This window comes from Glycine max, chromosome 4, assembly GCF_000004515.6.
Source record: "Glycine max cultivar Williams 82 chromosome 4, Glycine_max_v4.0, whole genome shotgun sequence".
Taxonomy (NCBI): Eukaryota; Viridiplantae; Streptophyta; class Magnoliopsida; order Fabales; family Fabaceae; genus Glycine; species Glycine max.
The window spans coordinates 9,004,051-9,025,111 of NC_016091.4; the positions used below are offsets into that span (position 1 = coordinate 9,004,051).

Genomic DNA, 21,061 nt, shown 5'->3' on the forward strand with positions numbered 1-21,061 from the left:
CTTGAAGTGATTTACTCTGATGGTGTGGCCCTATGCAGACTGAATCTCTTGGTGGAAACAAATACTTCATATCCTTTATTGATGAATTGACCAGGAAAGTATGGGTTTATCTAATAAGAAGGAAGAGTGATGTCTTTGAAGTCTTTGAGAAGTTAAAAATATGGCAGAAAAGCAAAGTGGCTCATTGATCAAGATACTGAGAACAATGGTGGTGGTGAATATGTTTCTGCAGAATTTCAAGAATTTTGTGATCAAGAAGGCATAATTCATGAAGTGACTCCTCCCTACACACCTCAACATAATGGAGCTGCAGAAAGAAAAAATAGAACCATAATGAATATGGTAAGGAGCATGTTGAAAGGCAAGAGTCTGCCCAAGTACTTGTGGGGAGAGGCAGTGTCTACAACTGTCTTCATCTTGAATAGGAGCCCTTCAAAGAGATTGGAAGGAATAACACCTGAAGAAGCTTGGAGTGGTGCTAAACCAAATGTGAGCCATTTCAGAATCTTTGGATCACTTTGTTTTAGGCATATCCCAATCAGTTAAGAAGGAAGCTAGATGATAAAGGTGAACAAATGATCTTACTCGGATATCACTTCAACTGGAGGCTATAAGCTGTTTGATCCGAAGAGTAAGCAGATAATAATCAGTAGGGATGTGGTATTTGATGAATCTAGAAGTTGGGACTGGGAGCAGAATACTGAAATGAAGGGACCTTCAATAATGATAAGGTCAGAAGAGGAAGAAACAAGTGAAGGGAATGGCAAAACCACTCAAAGAAAAGTGAGACCCTAGAGAAATGCACCCAAACCAGCTAGATTTTAAGGTTTTGAGATGTTGTCCGATGCTGATGTTAGTACAGATGGGAATCTTGTACATTTTGCTCTATTTTCTGAAGCAGAACCAATAAACTTTGAAGATGCTATGACTGATCAGAGGTGGTTTAAAGCTATGAGAGAAGAGCTTAAATCTATTGAGAAAAATCAAGTGTGGGAGCTGGTATCTCAACCAAAATCGAAGAAGCCCATTGATGTGAAGTGGATCTATAAGATCAAGACAAATCCAAAAGGCAAGGTGGTCAAGTATAAAGCTAGACTTGTGGCTAGAGGATTTTTATAGAAAGTTGGGATTGACTACAGAGATGTGTTTGCACCAGTTGCTAGAATTGAGACTATTATAACAGTAGTGGCAATTGCTAGCCTAAAGAATTGGACAATGCACCAACTAGATGTGAAATGTGCTTTCTTAAATGGTCCTCTTGATGAGGAGGTCTATGTGACTCAGCCACCTGAATTCTCTATAGCTGGCCAAGAGTCAAAGGTTCTTAGGTTGAGAAAAACTCTTTATGGACTTAAGCAAGCCCCAAGAGCTTGAAATAAGAAAATTGATGGTTTTATGATGAAGATCGACTTTGATAAGTGTAGTTGTGAGTTTGGAGTCTATGTAAGATCCAAATCAGTAGGTAATATCATTATTGTATGCCTCTATGTGGATGATTTGTTGATCACGGGTGGTAATGAAAGTGAAATAGCAAAATTGAAAAGGGAATTGATGAGTAAGTTTGAAATGATTGATATGGGGTCCTATCCTACTTCCTTGGACTTGAATTCAAAAAGACTGAGAGTGGTATTTTGATGCAACAAAAATATTGAAGAGATTCAACATGGTTGAATGTAATTCGGCTGCAACACCAACTGAGGCAGGTCTTTTACTTGAAAGGGAGGACAAGGGAGACAAAGTCGATGAAATTGAGTTCAAACAGATTGTTGGTTCTCTCAGGTACTTGTGTCATTCAAGACCTGATTTGAAATTTGTTGTTGGACTAGTAAGTAGATATACGAAAAGACCTAGAATTCCTTATCTCCTAGCTGCTAAGAGGATTCTAAGGTTCATAAAAGGGACCATCAATACTGGAATTCTATTTTCAAATAAAGACAACAACAACTCAGAATAATTGGTGGGATATACTGATGCGGATTGGGGAGGAGACAGAGATGACAGAAAAAGTACTACAGGTTACATATTCATGTATGGTGCAGCACCAATATCGTGGAGTTCTAAGAAGCAATCCATAGTGGCTTTATCAACATGTGAAGCTGAGTATGTTGCAGCTGCAATGAGTGCTTGCCAAGCTGTATGGTTGGACATATTATTACAGGAATTAAAAATCAAGGAGAGTGATGGAGTGAAGCTTTTTGTGGATAATAAGTCAGCTATAAGCTTGTCAAAGAATCCAACCTCTCATGGTAGAAGCAAACACATAGAAATAAGGTTTCACTATCTTAGGGATCAAGTGAACAAAGAGAAACTGAAAGTGGAGTACTGCTGCACATTTGATCAACTTGCTGATATTTTAACCAAACCCCTCAAAGGGGAGAGGTTTAAAATGTTAAGGGACATAATTGGCTTGATGAACCTAGGAGATCAGAATTAAGGGAGGGTGTGAGAGTTTAATTCTGTTTGGCGTGGTGTAGATTTGATTGTATATATTAAAATTATGTTATAAGTGCCTAACCTAAATGTGAAGGGTTGTTGTTCTGTTTTGCATGTATAAAAGGACATATATACATCTTAATAATATGTGTGTTTTTCATTCCATTATTTTTTTGTCTCTGGTGCTATTCCTAGTGTGTAGGTGTGCAATTCTTTGCTTGAAACGGTGAATGATACACGAATGAATGTGTGGGGGAGTAAATTGCATCTCTTACAATTGAGTGAGGAAGAGGATTCCAACAAAAGTATGAAATAAAAGTGTTTATTATTATTCTTTGATACTGCAGCAGTGTTTATTATTATTATTATTATTAATTATTAATTATTAATAATATACTAAAATAAACTTTTACTGGGTGTATTTGAATAGTGATTAACTTGCAGTAAAAAAAAAAGTGGTTAACTTTCCGTGTGAGCCTAGACACGTAACCAGGTCACATGTGAATTGTGAATGGCGCCTTACCCATAGTATTGTGTTGAGGCTGTTATTATTTGTCAAAAAAGTAGGCACTTTGGAACAGAAAAATTGTTGGTCAAAGCATGTTTCGAGGGATGAGCGTGGAGGCTCCCATGAGCTGGTGTCTGTGTTTCAAACCAAAACCAAACATTACTAATAAGGTGCGAGCGCCGCAACACCCTCGTAGCCGCCAAGGTATGCGCTAACATAACAACTTTCCTTCGCATTACCTGTAAGTTCTTCCTCTTCCTCTCTCACCGACAACGTTCCCTGTTCAAGTAAATGCTTTCTTATATGTTCCTTATTCTCTTATCGTGCTTCCTTGCCAGGATATACTACCTCTATTACTGCTTCCCAGACTAACGCGATGGCGCTTACTTTTGAGGTTCACCTTCTTCTACTGCTGCATTGTCTCACTTTTTATTCTATTAAATCAATTTGAAATTTGTTACTTGAGTTATTAGTACTTTTTGTTGGTTCATTTAAATCAACAGTAGGTGTTATGGCTAGATGTGATGGCTGAAAATCACTGCCCATGTGTTTTACATGCCGGCGCGTGCTCCTTTCTTAACGGTTATTAAACTGTATTTCAGTTATTCTTAGGAGTTTGTCCTGTTTCTTTTCCCAGGTTCTTGGCAGATTCAACCGTGCTCGCGCTGCGAGGTTGACACTCCCTCATTTTGTGTGCCAAACTCCGTTGTTTATGCCTGTGGGCACACAAGGTCAAAGTTCTGACTTGATTCTTCCTGATTTGGTTGCTGCAATGCTGCAAATTCAATTTTCCTAGTGCTTTTTGTTCTCCTTCAAACTTTGCATGCAATAAGAAAATAAACTCCTTTTTTTTACTCCTAAACAGCTAACATAAACTCCTTCAAAGTTCTGAATATTTTTTTTTTGTTTCAGTTTGCTCCCGAGTCTTTAAAGTTTTACTCTGCTCCCTTGAAGTATTTTTGTTATACCAAAATATTCCTTTCATCAGTTTACCGCACTGATTTGGTTAGTTTGGTGACACATGGCAAGCTGTGAAAGATCCCACGTCTGATGGGCATTTGCCACATTAGTCAAAATTAATATTGTTAGTGCAAAAACATGAGGGAAGGATCATTAGGTACCAAAGTGAAAATTTTAAACTTAGGGGATCAAATTGAGACCAAAAGTTCATATGAGGGCCAAAATTATATTTTGGCCGTTCCCAAATTGCTTCGGTTTTAAATGGAGCAAATGACCGAAGAAATGCTTCACATTTTGAAGTAAAATATTTTCCCATGGGCATTGGTTATTGCTTGTCTATAGAATACAAACATTACTGAATGTTGGTATTTGCATTGTTTGATGTGAATTTCTTGGTCTGTTGGGATTTTGGTGGATTGCTTAATAGTTGTGGTTCACTTGAGATGCTGCAATTTTGTCTTATAGATGGGATTTTTGAATGACCAGGAACAATAAAGGGATTGACAAATAGCCAGCTTGAGGAAATTGGTTGCCAAATAATACTTGGAAATACATATCACTTGGCCCTTAGGCCTACTTCTGAGCTTCTTGATGAAGTTGGTGGTCTTCATAATTTTATGAATTGGAAGCGGGCTTTGCTTACAGACTCTGGTGGCTTTCAAATGGTAGTTTATGACCTTATTTATGCTTGATTCTTGTTTTCATCTTGTGAATTTTTAGCATTCTTTGATCCTGTGAATACTATTGCTTGCTAATCTTATTTGATGGCATTTGTTCATGCCACGTAGCCTATGCCAGCAATGAAAAATAAGAAAAACTTATTTTCATAATTTTTATTGTTAATATGCTACATGAAAATTGCATAATAATGAAGAAAGCAAAAAGTTGATAAATTTCTGATTGAGTGTGGCATAACACAAGTCCCCCCCACCCCCGCGCATGCGTGTATTTTTTCTTCAGTTTTTGTTCTGTGTATCTCTGTATCTTAAAGCTTTGAAGTGTTGCTGTTCTGTTTTTAGATGTTAAATAAATTAGTATAACGTTTTATGTCATTTATTGTTTAACCTTACAAAATGAAGATCATATTTAACTCTTTAAGAGACGTGATGAAAGTAACTCATTGTCAGAGAAGTGAACTGTGAGAATAGGCTTAACAACGAAGATATGTTATGTAAAGTGGACCAATATTATACGTTGGTTGATAATAATGTTCAGGATCCCTGTTAAATGAAATCATTTTTATTTCACTGATGTTTTAGGTTTCGCTGTTGCATCTTGCTGATATCACAGAAAAAGGTGTGACATTTCAGGTAAATTTTTTTCCTTTCAAGATATAGACAAGATTTCAAAGGTGTGTTCTGCTTCACTCTTGATCAGTGTTCTAAAATCACGCCTTCTGAACTGCCAACTTGACTGCATACCAGTTTGGTTAAACCCTAAATCATCTTAGCATTTCAACCAAACAAAAAAGTGAAAACTAGTTAAAATGTCCAAAACTGGAGAATTGGACTAGTTTTGAATTGCCTAGTTCTCTGCCAAACTGAAAATTGGGCTTAACTAGATCAAACATGGACTGAGTTGACAACTTGTCATTTTTTTCCAATGGTCCACATTGATTTCACGTTCCCAAATGTATCAAACATGTATTTTGACCCACTGGTTGAACCATGAACCACTCTTCTACCTGGTTCTCTTGAATGTGATTACAAATTCATTTCATTTCTTGCTAATTTTTGTTGACTTTTCTCATTGGCTGGCTGGATGTCTTACTGAGTTTTGAGAGAATATTTATCCAAGAGGCCATCCCTGATGCCATACTTCCATTGTCTGATTAGGATACTGGATGGATGGGTACGGGTATTATAATAACCACCCCATGGATACTCATTTATTTGTCTATTAAATATTACATATATATTATGATTTTTTGTTATTTCATAATGATTTTTTACTGGATAAGCACATGGATACCCATTTCCTGTCTGGATACCTGTTAATGTAAATGGGGATGGATACAGTGGCAACACTACCCACCCCATTGACATACCTTGGATACATGATACGATAATATCAGAATTTGAAATGCGTTTTTCCGTCCTTGCATTAGATGGTATAATGGCTGTCATTTTACACTCAACTGATTTTGTATTTATTTGATTGCTTTTTCAATAAAAAGAATTTATATTCAGTAAAGATTTATGAAATTATTATTGTTATGAAGTATATGCCATCTTTTGTTATTTGTAACTCTTGTTGCAGTCACCAGTAGATGGAAAACCAATGCTTCTAACACCTGAGGAATCAATTCAAATCCAAGTAAGTAAATTAAGCTTTTCTCCATGTTTTTCTTTTATTTTTACCTGGGTGCTTTCTTTTTGCTTGTATCTATATATGTTGTATTTAAAATGTACTGGAGATTATAGGAGTCTGCATAATGTGATTTGCTTTTTAAATAAAATATTTCCTTGTTTTAAATACAATATTTCCAAACTGAGGGACGGTTGATCTTTCTTTAACATTTGGAATTTATCACTTATAAAAAGGTCATGTCCTTTATCCTTGCTTCCTGTTCCCCCCTTATTGCAGATTTTGATGTTCTCTACTCTTGATTCAACTTTCTCCCAATTAGTTTTTAGAAAGCAATTGCAAATGGCAATTCAAGACAGCCTGTAGTACTCTGCAGTCTGCTACCAATGGAATATGACTACTCATTCTTAGAATCTTAGTTGTGTATTTTCTCAAGATATTTTTTTCTTTCTTTCTTTACATGAAAAATGTCCCCCCTTAGTCTATTATAGTCTATCTATATAGATGTTCCATAACTTAGTATTGTACAATAAATCAATTCCATCCTTTTTCCCTCTATATTTGTCTCTTTCTTCCCTCTAAATTCAACAGTTAAGATATTCATTTGTTGTTGTGACAGTTTTCCCCCCTAAAGCAGTTTGAAGGATTTGATTTTCTCTTGTTCCACTCAATTTCATATTTGTCATAAATTATGCAGAATAGAATTGGAGCAGATATCATTATGGCTCTTGATGATGTTGTAAAGACCACCATTACTGGTCCAAGAATAGAGGAAGCTATGTATCGAACACTTAGATGGATAGACAGATGTATAGCAGGTAAATATTGAAGTGATTTTTTTTCCGGTGAAAGAAGTGAATTAGTGTCACAAGAAGGGGAATTGAATTGTGACCCTTGACAAACTTTGGCCTAACCTGTACAACTGATATTCTTTGATGCAATCTAGACTTAGTTCCATTTCTCAAAAGAAGAAAATAATCGTCTGACTTTCAATTAATCATTCCCCTACTGTGAAACGTTAGTGCAACTGAAAATCATTTAAATTCCAGACTTGCACATTTTATTCAAGCTAACCTGAGCACAACCATTAAACCATATCTGTCAATCCATTTTTCCTTTGCTTGAAGATCACTGAAATACCCTTTACAAATCCAGATCCAATAAATTATAATGTTGGAACTATGCACATCTTTGAAATGGAACAAACATCTAAATTTTTAATTTTCATTTCTTTTGTAGTGGCTATTTGAGTTGTATATCACTTGTTTATTGGACTGCTATTTCTTCAAAATGAAAAACCTATCCTCATTGCAGTAATATATTTTCTTCCCTAATATTTAGCGAACATTTCTGTTGTATATTCTATGTCTTGAAGAAGATAGAACTGCAAAAGACAACGGAAGGGAAAGTTTATCTAATTTTTAATTCTTGAGTTCCTTTTATTCATTCACTAGCACATTAGATACTTGTTCGAGAAAATAGAGGGTGACAGTGATTTATGTTTGTCTCTTAGCATGTGCCATGTATAAAATTATGGTCAATGATGTCAAGCATGACCAGTTTGTAAAAGGTTTTATATTTATTTTAGCTTGAATGTTGAATAGAAATGATAGACCATATTTTTAATCCTACTCATATACTTTTCTATCACTGCCTACTTTGCATGCTGAATATCAATGCCTATTGCCTTATGTTAACAGCTCACAAGAGACCTCATGATCAGAACTTGTTTGGTATCGTGCAAGGTGGTTTAGATCCCATATTGAGGTGAATTCCTGCACAAAGCATAACCTTCTTGCTATTTTGTTGTGCACTATATTTAGTTTCCTGATTGCTGTTTTACCAGTTTGGAAGTTGTATATTGCTTATAAACTATGATATTTTGTAATCAGGGATATCTGTGTCAAAGGTTTGGTGGAGCGCAATTTGCCTGGGTAGGTGTAAATTCTTGTCAACATGCAAACTGTTTATGGTTTTTCCAATGCTTTTTATATTTTTTGGCTGTGCTTTATTAACAAGACTAGAATGTACCGGGCCTACTGGCCGGTTTGGTTTTCTTGGCTTTGGGTACAGTTGCCTTCCTAAACTGGACTAGGTCAAATTATTCATAAATTGTCTGAGCAATGTCTTTATTTCCTCTTTAAAGCATAAGTTTTAATCTTAAAAATAATTTTACATTGTTAAATGGATTTAATTTGTTATTTGACTATTTCCCCCCTCTGATCTATATCCAAATTTCATTTTTTTGGAGGGAGGGGGGCTCTGAACTGGTGGCCTTACTGCTCTATTTGCCTGATCTGGTTTTTAACACATTAAAGGAGGACTCTGTTATTCTATCCAAAATTTAGTAACATCCATGGATGCCTGAAAACAAAAATACATATTGAAGACTCTGTTATAGTATATAAGATATCTTGAAAATGTGCATAAAGGTTTTCTTTTATGAATTTACACAAATTAGAATGAACCTTACAGACTATCCCTCACAATCTGCATGCACTGGAAAGCATATTGTCACGTTTGGATATTTTTACTTGCATATGGTGTGTTTTTTTCCCAGCAAAGAATGTAATTTTCATATAGACATAAGTTGCTTTTATATACGAACACCAGCAGCACAGAAGAGTCTTTAAATTAATAGTTTTTTCAGTAGTGACATGTAGTTAAATATATTTTTCTTTTGTGACAGCTATGCTATTGGTGGTCTTTCAGGCGGTGAAGATAAAAATTCATTTTGGCGAGTTGTTGCTCAGTGCACTGCTGCTTTGCCAGAAGATAAACCACGATATGTTATGGTCAGAATGACTTCATGTTATCAACCCTTTTTTTCTCAGAAAAATATATCAGTATAATGTCGTCACATTTTGCATGAACTTTCAGGGAGTTGGTTATCCACTTGATATTGTTGTTTGTAGTGCTTTGGGTGCTGATATGTATGACTGTGTTTATCCTACTCGCACAGCACGCTTTGGCACTGCTCTCGTTCCTGAGGTGATCATTTTTATCTTTTTTTTATTTTATTGATAATTTGTAACATTCTTTCTTCACACACACAGACAATAGTCGTATACAATATACATGCATTCATGATCGTGTATCTAACAACTTTGAAAATTTCAAGTTTTATGGGTAATGAACTAATGATGTTGTCTCCCTATTGGGCTCTATTGATTCAATTTTTTTATTGCTATTATTTTAATATATTTGCAATATTACTATTTTTTTTAAAAAATTACTTAATTCCACTTATTCACACATCATTTTCTTCTTTAGCTTAGTTTTTTTCCTGTAATTTTGTAGGGAGTATTGAAACTAAAACATAAAGCAATGGCCGATGACACCCGTCCAATTGATCCCACTTGCCCTTGTATGGTATGTTTGTAAGAGGTCAATTTTTTATTTGATAAAACTGTTTGCAGAAACCAGCATGTGTTTTAGTTTATTTCTTCTGTCACAGGTTTGCAAGAACTACAGCAGGGCTTACATCCATTGCCTTGTGACAAAAGATGCAATGGGGTCTCAACTTTTGTCATATCATAATTTATACTACATGTTGCAGGTAGAAGCAATATCATCTGATAAAAAGACTATTATAACTATATAGTTGTGTACTTGTGTTAATATGTATGACTAAAGTCATTATATTTCCAAAATCTGCAGCTCAGTAGGAATCTACACTCTTCAATAGTTGAAGGAAGGTTCCCAGAGTATGTTCATATTTAAATATTCTCTTCTTTCATTTTATCTCACTTTTGATCTGAATTGATACTTTCCATTCGACAATTTCCTTCCTTTATATGCCAATAACCATATTTTGTTTTTACTTTTTGTAGGTTTGTATGCGACTTTCTACACAAAATGGTATGCTTGAGAAAATTACATCAACCTTGAATTTTGGTCACATTACATTGACTTCTATTTTGAAATTGAAAACTGTAATATATTTCTGTTGACATTGTCATTTTTTTCCAATTCAAGTGGCTGTTAGACTTACTTACATATTCATAATGCAGTTCCCGAAAGGTGATGTTCCTGAATGGGTCTGCGATGCTATGGAGGTGGCTGGAATCGACATTTCTTCCTGCTGTGCTCCGTTTCCATCATGCCAAGAAGATGATTCCAAAAACATGCCCGAAGAAGTTAGTTTGGTGAGGTAAAAATGATACACACGGACCAACAGAAACATTGAAGAGATACACTATAGTTTTACTATGATTTTTTGCGGCATAAATTTTGTATACTGCTTATGCCGTATCAGTAAGAATTTTGAAAGGTTAGGATTATACTAGGTTCCTTTAGGACTAGGTTCTTATTTATCACGCATCTGAAGATTCGTCTTGTGTTCTAGAGAATTTAAAAGTAAAACGATGGATAGAGTAAAGCGAAGCTTAAATGTAACTCTTTTACTTCCACAACAGTGCATGTATGATCTCGTCTAAGTTCACGTGTTTAAACTCAACTAACGGAGCAGTTATGCATGCTAAAATTGTATATCATTTGTTCAATTTCCCCGAAAATCTCACTAAAAATTCTTGTAACAATTAATTTTCAATCATTGACTACCTTCATGATCATGAACTTGAATTTTAATCAATTTGATGCAAGAGGAGTATGCATATTCGACCTATATAAATCAGTTTGTTTAATGATTTTTTCTCTTAATTTAATCAAAAACAAATTCTTTCTTATAAATTCTAATCAATTATAAAGTTTTTTTTTATATATCTTAAGCTATTTTATGATTTGAATGGCTTTAATTAAAAGTATATATGATTTTATTAATCATTTATCATAAGAACACTGATTCAAAAATAATAAATATGCCTTATTTAATATTTGTAATTACTTAAAATGATATGCATTACATTTTTATTTTTAATAAGATAACTATTTTTCTTTCATAAGATTTTTTTTTTTTACTTTTATATTGTTAATGGCTACTCCTAAAACAATAATCAAGAAAACTAAAGTCCATTTTGTTATATGGTTCTATTTACAAGAAATATTTTTTTACTGTTATACTACTATTTATTAAATTATATGTTTATCCTTCTCTTCAACCCTAAACCCTCACAGTCCTGACGGTGCCACACCGCCACTGTCTTTGTTCTTTCTCCGCTTTCACTGATTATTCGTCGACGGTTCCAACCCAATTTGTTATCTCTCTGCGATTTCTAGGTATGCTTCTCTGTTCTCTCTCTACTGTATGTTTGTTACGGGTAACGTAATATTTTGATGCGCGTAAGATCGAAGCTCCGTCAAGTAGCTTCTGCGTCTTTTCTGAATATTTGACGCCAAACCATAGGTTAGCGCACCTAACTGAATTCGATTTGTGTTTGAATTGGTTCTGTCTGCATTTTCCATTTTTTCTTCACTAATTATAGCAGAAACGAAGGAACTTGTTTTCGTCTGTGCAAAGCTTTTGGGGTTAGTTAATTTGTATCTATTAATGGACTCTTTTTTTTTTTATGTGGAGATTATTTCTTGTCGAGTCTAATAGATAAAAGCATTGAACCAGTGATTTCAGTTTCAGATTTGGAACCCACCTGTTAGTGCCTGGGTACCAATTCAGTGTTGTTAAATACCTAAATAGAGCTATGATCAGGGTAACAGAGCTTTGATCTCAGTGACAATTAGGACATTCTTGGTTATGGCTAATTGTAGTCCTCGGAAATGGAAATGATTAGTGATAGAAAGTGTCAAGAAGCTCTGCTGTTCTGGTGTAAAAATTAAGTAGTCTGTGATATTGATGCTGTTATAAGTGTCAAAACATTGTTGTGCATAAGTTATCCGATGATCTTCCAACAGTGTTTTATATATCATGAAATATTCATTAGTTAGTGTCTGTGTTAGTAAAAATGTAGTCTGTTTGTCCCTGACTAAAATAATTTCATTGAGATCAAAGCTATGCTACCCTGATTTCTTTTTTCTTTTACAATAGAAGGAAAGGTTGGGCCAATCTCTCTCCAGATAGTTATTCTCTTGGGGTCTGAGTAATTTCCATGTAGTGTATAATTCTTTAAGTGAGTTTCCTGTAGGTGATATTTTAGTTATACTTTTACCTGTGCTTGAAGATCTCAAGTTTGCCACTGGCATTCTAACCAACATTGGAGTTACCTATCTTTACTAACCCAAGAAAGGATGACCTGAAATCAAATCATACCTCTCCAGGTAGAAGAGGTTACCAACCTACACTGGGCTTTACCCAAAAAGTAATAAACTTGATTCAGATAATAATTATATCATTAAATGTGGGTGTGGTCCACTAATATGGGTGAGTAAAGACGAATTCCCTTTCCTTATTTTTCATTTCCTCAAACCAACCCTGGCTCAGATCCCTTTCCTTGAATCCTCTGCTTGGCAATCTGTGGGCTTTCTGTTTTACCTTCATCAATTGCCAATGGCAAGTGCATAATGTAGTTTTTACGCCGACATTTTTCTACTTTTGATTATGTACTATTACTGCTATTATTTGTGTTTATATATGTTATTCCTTGATTGTGACATACATGTTTGGTTTTGGTAATTATTGGTTTGTTCTGTCTTGCAGAAAAAGATGCCTCTGGGACTCATCTTAGGAATAGGAAGGGCATTTCGAAGGAAGCGGCCATCTTCACTCGATATTCTATCATCAAAACGTGCTCCTCGTGGTTATTATAAGGGAAAGAATTGCAAGCCTACTGGTTTCCACACTCGCAAAGGTTTGTTTCTTCAATTGAAGTTGTGTTTAATCCATGTTTTATGTATTCTAGTTCAAGATAAATGTTTCTTAATTTGTTTAAGGAACATTTATCTTAACTAGAATGCATTTCATTTTATTAGTCTGACTTTGATTACTTTGTCTTTGAGCCTTGTCGACTGCTTGATGGCATATATGTTTTGTTTTTGCAATGTGAATGGGGTGTATTTATTAGATTGGTAATGGTGTTTAATGGTTACTATTACTATTTTCCTTGCAAATAGATAATCAACATGCTGAGCACCTTCAGGAAGAGGCTTTATCTACATTAATGGTGTTTGCTAGTTGTACTTGCTGAATTATTGACAAGTGACTGCAGTTTTAAAATTAAGTTATAGAGGTTGTTACAGATATTGTTAGGATATGTTTAGATCTGATTATATCCTATGTAAATAAGGAAATATGTATGATTAATGTTTTCCAGTGAAACTTGTGTCTTTTTAAATCCTAGGAAAAAACTTGTAACTTCTTAAATCTTAGTCTAGTTTCACTTCTGTTACTTTGGTCGACGAGGACTGCTTGGTGTGAAAGATGCTCGCTTTTTTTTACTTGATATTTATGAGGACTCTTACTCTTTAGCCCATATCTATTTTTTTGGTTGGTTGACTGAAATTACTTGCATTTCTATATTCAGCTCTAGAAATTTGTGTTATATCCTAAATATCTACTGTTAGTAAATGTGGCTTTACAAAACTCTGAATTCATCACTGAAGTTGCATTTATAATATTGTAACAAAATAGTTTGCCAAGCTACATAATATTATATTAACATATATTAATGAAAATCTCCATATTGTTGCAGGTGGGTATGTGGTGATGCAAGAAAAATTGCCAAATTATGTAGTTCCTGATTTGACTGATTTCAAGGTTTGCATCTTCCACTTATCTAATCACATCACTATATCGTCTTTGTTCACCTGCTTTTCTTCCACATGTTTACTGTGCTGACATTTGCCTGTATAAATAATGTTCTCAACTCATTACTTCGTTGATGATAAATTTGACATTGTTCCTTCAATGCTTTTCTCTTTTGAACTTTATTAGTATATTTTAGCTCAGTTACAACTATTTATTGAATTCTTCTTTGTCTTCCTTACCACAATGTTTATTCTATTTAATTGTGCTGGGTTCTCTCTTTTATCTTATTAGTACTCCTCTTTAATTCCAGAGTCATTATTCCTAGCCTCACCATTCCTTGGCAACTCTGTACCATTTAGAGGGGTAAAAAAAAGATGGCTTCATCTTCATAAATGACCATAAGCTATGTACAAGATTATTTATCTTCATGAATGACTATGAGTCAAGAATTTCTGCAAAGCTAACTAGTATGAATTTAGTTTTTTCCATGTACCATTTGTGACAGCTGATTCATATAATCCCTTCTTTTATGCAGCTCAAACCATACGTATCTCAGTGTCCTATAGAAGCGAATACCTCTGAAGCTTCCCAAACGGCTAAATAACCAAATTGAGTAGTGTAAGATACTTTCTTTGTAACTACAGATGTTTTTCCATGAAGAGGAGTTGGCATGCCCTTCGTTTTGTTGTTTGTTCTCTCCTTTTGAACTACGCCTTGAGTAATTATTGACCGGCACAAATATTTGATAGTTCAATAGGATATTAACCTATCAATCAATATCATTAACATATGTAGTGCGCTGAATGATTTGGACTATCAAAACTATCAATAATTTTCATCTGTTGTTCCCCGATTAGTTTGGTTATGTTTGGATGGATGGAGTTGTTAATAATCGAGTGGAATTGTAAAAGCTGAAAAGACCTTGAGCCATTGTCTGGGTTTTTTTATTAATGAAAAGAGATGATCAAAGGTGGATTCAAACCACTTTAAATTACTCAAATTTACCAACTTTTTGGAGGGTATCTATTTTGAGTCATTTACAATTTTAACTTTAACCATTGTAACACACTCATTTCCTAACCATTTCAACAAGAGTTGTCTTGCATTTTTGTTCTCTGTCTATACAAGCACCGTTGCTAAGTAACCCCAGCCCCCAAACTCCATTTATATAATGCTTTGCTTTCATGTCTGATAGTGTCTTTCTTACTTGCAAGAGAATGATACGTCATTTCCTGCTCTCCGTGATTTTTGTGTCATTTTGTCATTTCCAAGACTTAGCCCAGAACATAAATTAAAACGTACTTTCTAAGAATTTACTTGAGACATTTTCTTCTTTATTTATTCTATTTCGAAATTTTAGAGGTTGGAAAGTTGGTCTTTGATGCTAACTTTGCGGCAGTGACAAGACAAAACAATCGTGTAGGAGCAGAGTACGGCGATGGGAATAAAACAATAGAAGAAGATGAGTTAACGTCTGCGTCCCATTTTTCTACTTGACCATAAACCATTTTTGTATATTGTCCCGTCCTCTAAAAAATTAGAACGTATTTTTGTAGATTTCATTGTGTCTCGTCCTCCAAAAATCATAAGAACTCAGGAAAATATTTTTATTCAACCATTTCCTTTCATTTTTTAGTTTTTCTACTTTCATTATTTATTTTAAAACCTTGACTAATTACATAAAATTTTCGTTAGTTCTTTTATGTTTATTTTGTACAATTTATTAATATATGGTAACTGTGAAAGACATGTTGATTTTTATATAATTAAAATTTATAATGAATAAGTATATTCAAATATTTAAATATCATTTCAGATTTATTATAATCAATTTAAATTATGATCCACTGTTATTTCTAACCAATGATAAATTTTTTAAAAAAATTATGTTACTTTTTGGTTTGAATGTTTAAATTATTTTCATTTTTATTATATTACGTAATTTTTTGTATTCAACATTTAATATAATTTTATGTTTATAATTTTTAAATCTTGGAATACAATCTCTTAATTTTTTTATTTAATTTAAAATTTAAATATTGATACTTAAAGGCATCTTTATTTGTAGATATATTCATTATAATCTTAACCATACTTAATTTAAATTTGATTTTTGAAATATCATATTAAAAAAATACTGTATATTGCTTATTGACTTCAATAACCTTTTATAATTTTCTTCTGAAACTTTTTTAAAACTATTAATACAATAAAATATTTATTATTAATAATGAAACAATTTATTATTCTGTCTAAGTTATAAATTTTATTTAAATTGATTTGCACAAGAATCCGTCTTTGAAGTACGGATTACGGAACACACTGACCTTGAAACAGCATTCCAAAGAGAGAGAAAAGTATGGCTAAATGCCAGAATCAGTGAATCCAATTGAATCAATGACAAAGAATACAACTGTCACAACTCACAACACAAGTTAAGAATGAAATGCACGCAGTGCAGTCAGCAACTGTCACATCACACATGCCAGGCATGACTACTCTACAGCCAGGTGGGGTTCTTCCTAGCTCCTACCAAGCCAGATAAATAAATTGAAAAATACTCATCATACTTTATGCTAATTCACATAGAGATAAAAGAAAGGAAATACCTAATTCTATATTTGGTTAAGAGGAAAGAAGGGAGAGAACAAAGAAAAGTTTAAAATTTAAATTAAAAAATTTGAATTTTTATTTATAAAAGTCCATTTTTCTTTTATAATTTTTAAAGAAAAGACATTGTATTATTCATGTTTTTTTTTCTCTCTCTCTCTTTATCACCTCTTCCAAATATACTATAAGAATATATGAATTAATTCATATAAAATTGTTTTAACTTAATTAATAGCTTCAGTTTCAATCTTAAACATCTAATGTAATTGTTTTAAATATTGAAAAAACTTTATTATCTATAATTGCTTTTAAAAAAAAGAAAAATAGAAAAAAAGGAGTATCAATTAAGTGTATATATTATATTTTTTTATTAAAAATTATTTTTCTTAACTTAAGTACATTAATCATTACTATGCAAACACTTGGTTAAGTGTACATAATGGATGGATGATTAACGGTAAATTTAATAAAAAGATACATTTAATTTATTAACTAATTTCTTGATTGATATTTATCTAAAACAACAAAGTTGTAAACTATAAACACCACCCTCCCGAAAATAAAACTCTAGCTTCCCTTCTTGGGAAGAAAATACTAATAGTAGTAATAGCAATACAAAAGGGCCACGTTGAATCCTTTACCACAACAAGGTGATTTTGATTTTGATTTAGTCCACGCCAACCTTGTTCTAAAATTTTAGATTTTTTCCAAGCCTCCACAAAAAAGAGCTTCGGCCTTTTCCACACTGCACCCAAGACCCATCGGGCCATCACAGCCACATGTTTCAATCACAATCGTCCATTTTAACCTTCCAAGTCTTGCTTTTCTACTTGTACAAATACCGTCAAAAAGACCATTTTGAGGAAACAGCCATGAACTATCACGGAAAGTAAAACACTCCCTCGTTCCTTCATTCATCACATTCACACATCTCTCTCTCTCTCTCTCTATATATATATATATATATATGACTCACATTCCAAACGACAATGTAGCCTTCAACATTATTATGGCAAGCCTTAGAATTAGACCACCTTCGAAGGACAAAGACATCATTGGGAGGTTCATGCCCAATAATGGTTGCTGCAAGAAGCACCCCAACCACCGCCAATCTCCTGGTGTCTGTTCTCTTTGTTTGAGACACAAGCTTTCTCAACTATCCTCAGCTTCTATGCGTAAAACAACATTGATTTCTTCGTGCCGTTCGTCTTCCACCTCTTCTTCTTTGTCCTCCTATTGCTCCTCTTCCTCCTCTTCTTGCGCCTCTCCTACGCTTCCCTTCCCTTTTCACAAAGATTCTAAGAGTGGCTCCAATTCTGTTTCCATCTTTTTATTGAGCGCAAAGCATGGTGGAGTACTCAAAACTGGGTCAATGAGCGTTCTTGCAACAAGGAGAAGAACAAAAGGTGGTGGTGGTGGTGATGGTGATGGTGATGATCGTAATAAGAAGAAAACTGGGTTTTGGTCCAAGTTGCTTCATCCCAAAACCAAAAGCAAGAGAATGGATGAGATCAAAGGCACTAAGCTGGTTCATTCTAGGTCTCTAATAGAAACTAGACATAGCTAGTGATCGATGATCATTTTTTCATCTCTAATTAATTAGTGATTCTTTCTTTCATTTGTTAATCCCACCCTTTAATTTTTTGGTGGATTATATGTTGTTGAGTATTAATTAGTTCATCTTTCCAATTTCCTGTAAGCGAAAAAGGAAAGAAAAATAGAGATCTTGTATTGCATGATATGCTTTGTGTATATTTTTTTGTATATAAATGAACGCTTTCTGGATCATTAATTAATAGGGAGAGAATAATTAAAGGCAAATATATGAATATACATAACCAGATGTACGTACAGTACGTATATATATTAAATTGTACAAGGATCAATGTGCCAGAGATTGTTCCTTTTTTATCTGATTCTATCAAAATTATTTATATATGTTATTACTGGCGGTTATAGATGTAATTATTTACAAGAGGAGAGATCGGAGAATACTTATTCAGTTGAACATGTCGATTAACTAGTTTGTCGAATGGAAACATGTATTGCTGGCATGACTTGGCAATAAATCGATCTATGGATGTAATTGAGGCTGTGATCTCATCAACTTAGAAGGATAAATTAATGCCCCAGTTGAGAAATCAAATCTAATTTAATAAAAAGGAAAAAATATATCTCTTAATGAGTGTTTAAGGAATAAAAATAATTAAAAATGCAGTGAAAATGCAATCTTTCACGCATAAAACTTAAAATTCTATGCTTTTTATTTTATTTTATTTTCAAATCCTCGATTAGCAAGTGTCCAGCAGGAACACTCATTAGCATTGTCTAAAAAGAATCAAGAAATATTGTAATTAGAGAGAAAGATCACTTTTATTTTATTTATGAAAATATACGATTAACTTAATCATTAAAAAAAATCATGAATTTAAATCTCTTCTACTAATAAAAATTAATAAACTAACATCTAATTAACTTCTAACCTTTGCCAATAATTTTTTTTTTACTTATTTTAATAGCATAAAATATCTTTGTTGTGGATGACCACCATTAATTTTTAATTCGTTACTAACATTTATTTGTGGGTTATTGTATGAATTGGTCGTCGACAATTTACTAAGTATTTATTAGTAAATTGATGAGAAATGTTAGTAACTCACTTGATTTATTATTAGTTGAGTTTGATTAAAAATCATAAATTTTTATGAGTTTTATTTCTAGTTTATTAAGTCTCACTCAAAAATTTGTAGTTTTTAAATATATTTAACCAAAAATAAAGAAAGAATGTATTAGAGAGTGTTGTTAACACTTATCTGATTATGTGAATGGTTATTATCCATTTTTAATGAAAATTGTTATTCATTTTTAGTAGTAATTAAATAATCAATAAATATTGAGTGATTATTAGTAGTCTAATCATAATTGTTTTTTTAAAGAGAATCTAATTGTTGTTGCTAATGGATATTTGAATGATTGACATTATATATCCATATATATGAAAAATGTCAATACCATTGATTTTTTTACAGCACCATTAAATTATTTATCTTTGATTAATAAACCGTTGGAAAAAAAATTGTAAATATTTATTAAAAGAAAAATAACATAATTAATTATTACACAATAATGTCATGTACCTTACATAAGAGGTTCATTTCCTCACTTGAATTGAATGGCTATCACTTTATTACTATCATATCATTCATTTGTGAGCAGTCAAAGTAAATTATAGAAATGTGAAATTAAATTGTTTATGACTCTAATTACAATTTGAATAATTTCTCATAATAAAAGTTTTAGCCCATTAAATTAAACTATACTTCTAAGTGGTTTTTGATGTTATTTTTCCATTTTCTAATCAGGTATATATGCGAGATCAAGGAAATTTACTCGAGGTGACAAAATTCAATGGTGGGTTCACGGTATTCGGGTCCGAAACTTTGAATTTTCTTTTTCGTTTCTTTCCTTAGCCTTTTGTTTTTTTTTTTAATTTTGTTTATCTTGTTCTTTACGCATATGCAGAGATTAGTCATAATAGGAAAATCGTAACCCTACTACTTGACAGCTCGTAGATAATATACCCGTGGGACCATTGTATATTCGCCCTCACAATTTTCTTTGCATGCGTTGTAAAGTTCAAACATCTGAGTTGCCACTACAAAGATGAAAATTAATGTCTTCTTCATATATGGAAGACGCAGGATTTAAAAATTCAAGTTAATTAAGCAAAAGCAGAAAGAAGACCTAGATCCAATCTTCGCGGCAATCTCAAAGACTACACATTCTAGTACAAAAAAAATGTCGTTGTATTCACTCATAATTTGATGAGGGATCAAATTATAATGATCAAATGTGAGATAACCGATGACAGTTGTCAATGACCAATATAAGAGGTTATGATCAATATTTATAAAGAGCAACTTAACGCAACTCAACTTATAGTTTTCTCTTTATCCCGTCATAAGATAAACAACCTTGAGATGAGAAGAAAAGATAAGGACTCTATAATTGGAAGATCATAAAACCTAATCTTCTAATCAACTTTTCATGATCATCATCCCATTATGATTAATCAATTTTTATCATGATTTTAAGTATGAAATACAAATGGATTCTACTCATCTTTGTACACTAATTTCTCTATACATAAATAAAAAAGATGTGATTAGGATCAATAATTGTCTACTAAAATAAAATTAAGCTAATTAATTGAATTCCTATATTTAAAATTAAATCTCGATTTCTCAATTAATTAATGCAGCTAACTACTTTTTCTTGCGTCATTTACTAGTGTTTTTTTTTTCTTTTTCTTGAATGGTCTTCGCAAAAGCCAGAGACACTGCGTCATTTATTAGTTGCGATCTCTTGAAAACTAAAATTAAATTATTTCATTTGTTTAACTAGAACTTAGAAGAAGGATCTATATATTAATTATATTATACAAGTTAGATTTACGTTCGTATTAGTTAGAATCTAAAGCATTTTGAAGTTTGAACTTTGAACGGTGGAGCGGTTTCACTTTTTTATTTTCCATCAAAGTCTATAATAAGAAAGAATAAAAAATAGTGAAATCACTTTTTTATATGCTTCTGTAAGCAATGATACTAACAGGCATGCATTACTTTTTACACAATCCATGTTTTTTC

At 32.9% G+C, this 21,061-nt stretch overlaps 3 protein-coding genes across 4 annotated transcripts; all 3 read left to right on the plus strand.

Annotated features, from left to right (window-relative positions):
• The first annotated feature begins 2,962 nt into the window (after positions 1-2,962).
• LOC100819664 (queuine tRNA-ribosyltransferase catalytic subunit 1) lies at positions 2,963-10,606 on the plus strand. The gene is made up of 16 exons (XM_003523758.4): positions 2,963-3,145; positions 3,280-3,335; positions 3,579-3,672; positions 4,388-4,566; positions 5,161-5,211; positions 6,161-6,217; positions 6,906-7,026; positions 7,909-7,975; positions 8,101-8,142; positions 8,898-9,003; positions 9,089-9,199; positions 9,509-9,580; positions 9,666-9,767; positions 9,869-9,915; positions 10,042-10,069; positions 10,222-10,606. The coding sequence occupies exons 1-16, from the start codon at positions 3,034-3,036 to the stop codon at positions 10,363-10,365; spliced, it is 1,389 nt and encodes a 462-aa protein (XP_003523806.2). The 5' UTR covers positions 2,963-3,033; the 3' UTR covers positions 10,366-10,606.
• Positions 10,607-11,227: 621 nt separating this feature from the next.
• Positions 11,228-14,643, plus strand: LOC100306274 (uncharacterized). Of its 2 annotated transcripts, none has more exons than XM_006577704.4 (4): positions 11,228-11,386; positions 12,759-12,909; positions 13,750-13,814; positions 14,341-14,643. In XM_006577704.4, the coding sequence occupies exons 2-4, from the start codon at positions 12,765-12,767 to the stop codon at positions 14,407-14,409; spliced, it is 279 nt and encodes a 92-aa protein (XP_006577767.1). In that variant the 5' UTR covers positions 11,228-11,386; positions 12,759-12,764; the 3' UTR covers positions 14,410-14,643.
• A 2,674-nt stretch (positions 14,644-17,317) lies between these two features.
• On the plus strand, positions 17,318-18,236 carry LOC100808609 (uncharacterized). The gene has a single exon (XM_003522735.5). It carries the CDS (start codon positions 17,383-17,385, stop codon positions 17,980-17,982), a length of 600 nt encoding a protein of 199 aa, XP_003522783.2. The 5' UTR covers positions 17,318-17,382; the 3' UTR covers positions 17,983-18,236.
• The last annotated feature ends 2,825 nt before the right edge of the window (positions 18,237-21,061 follow it).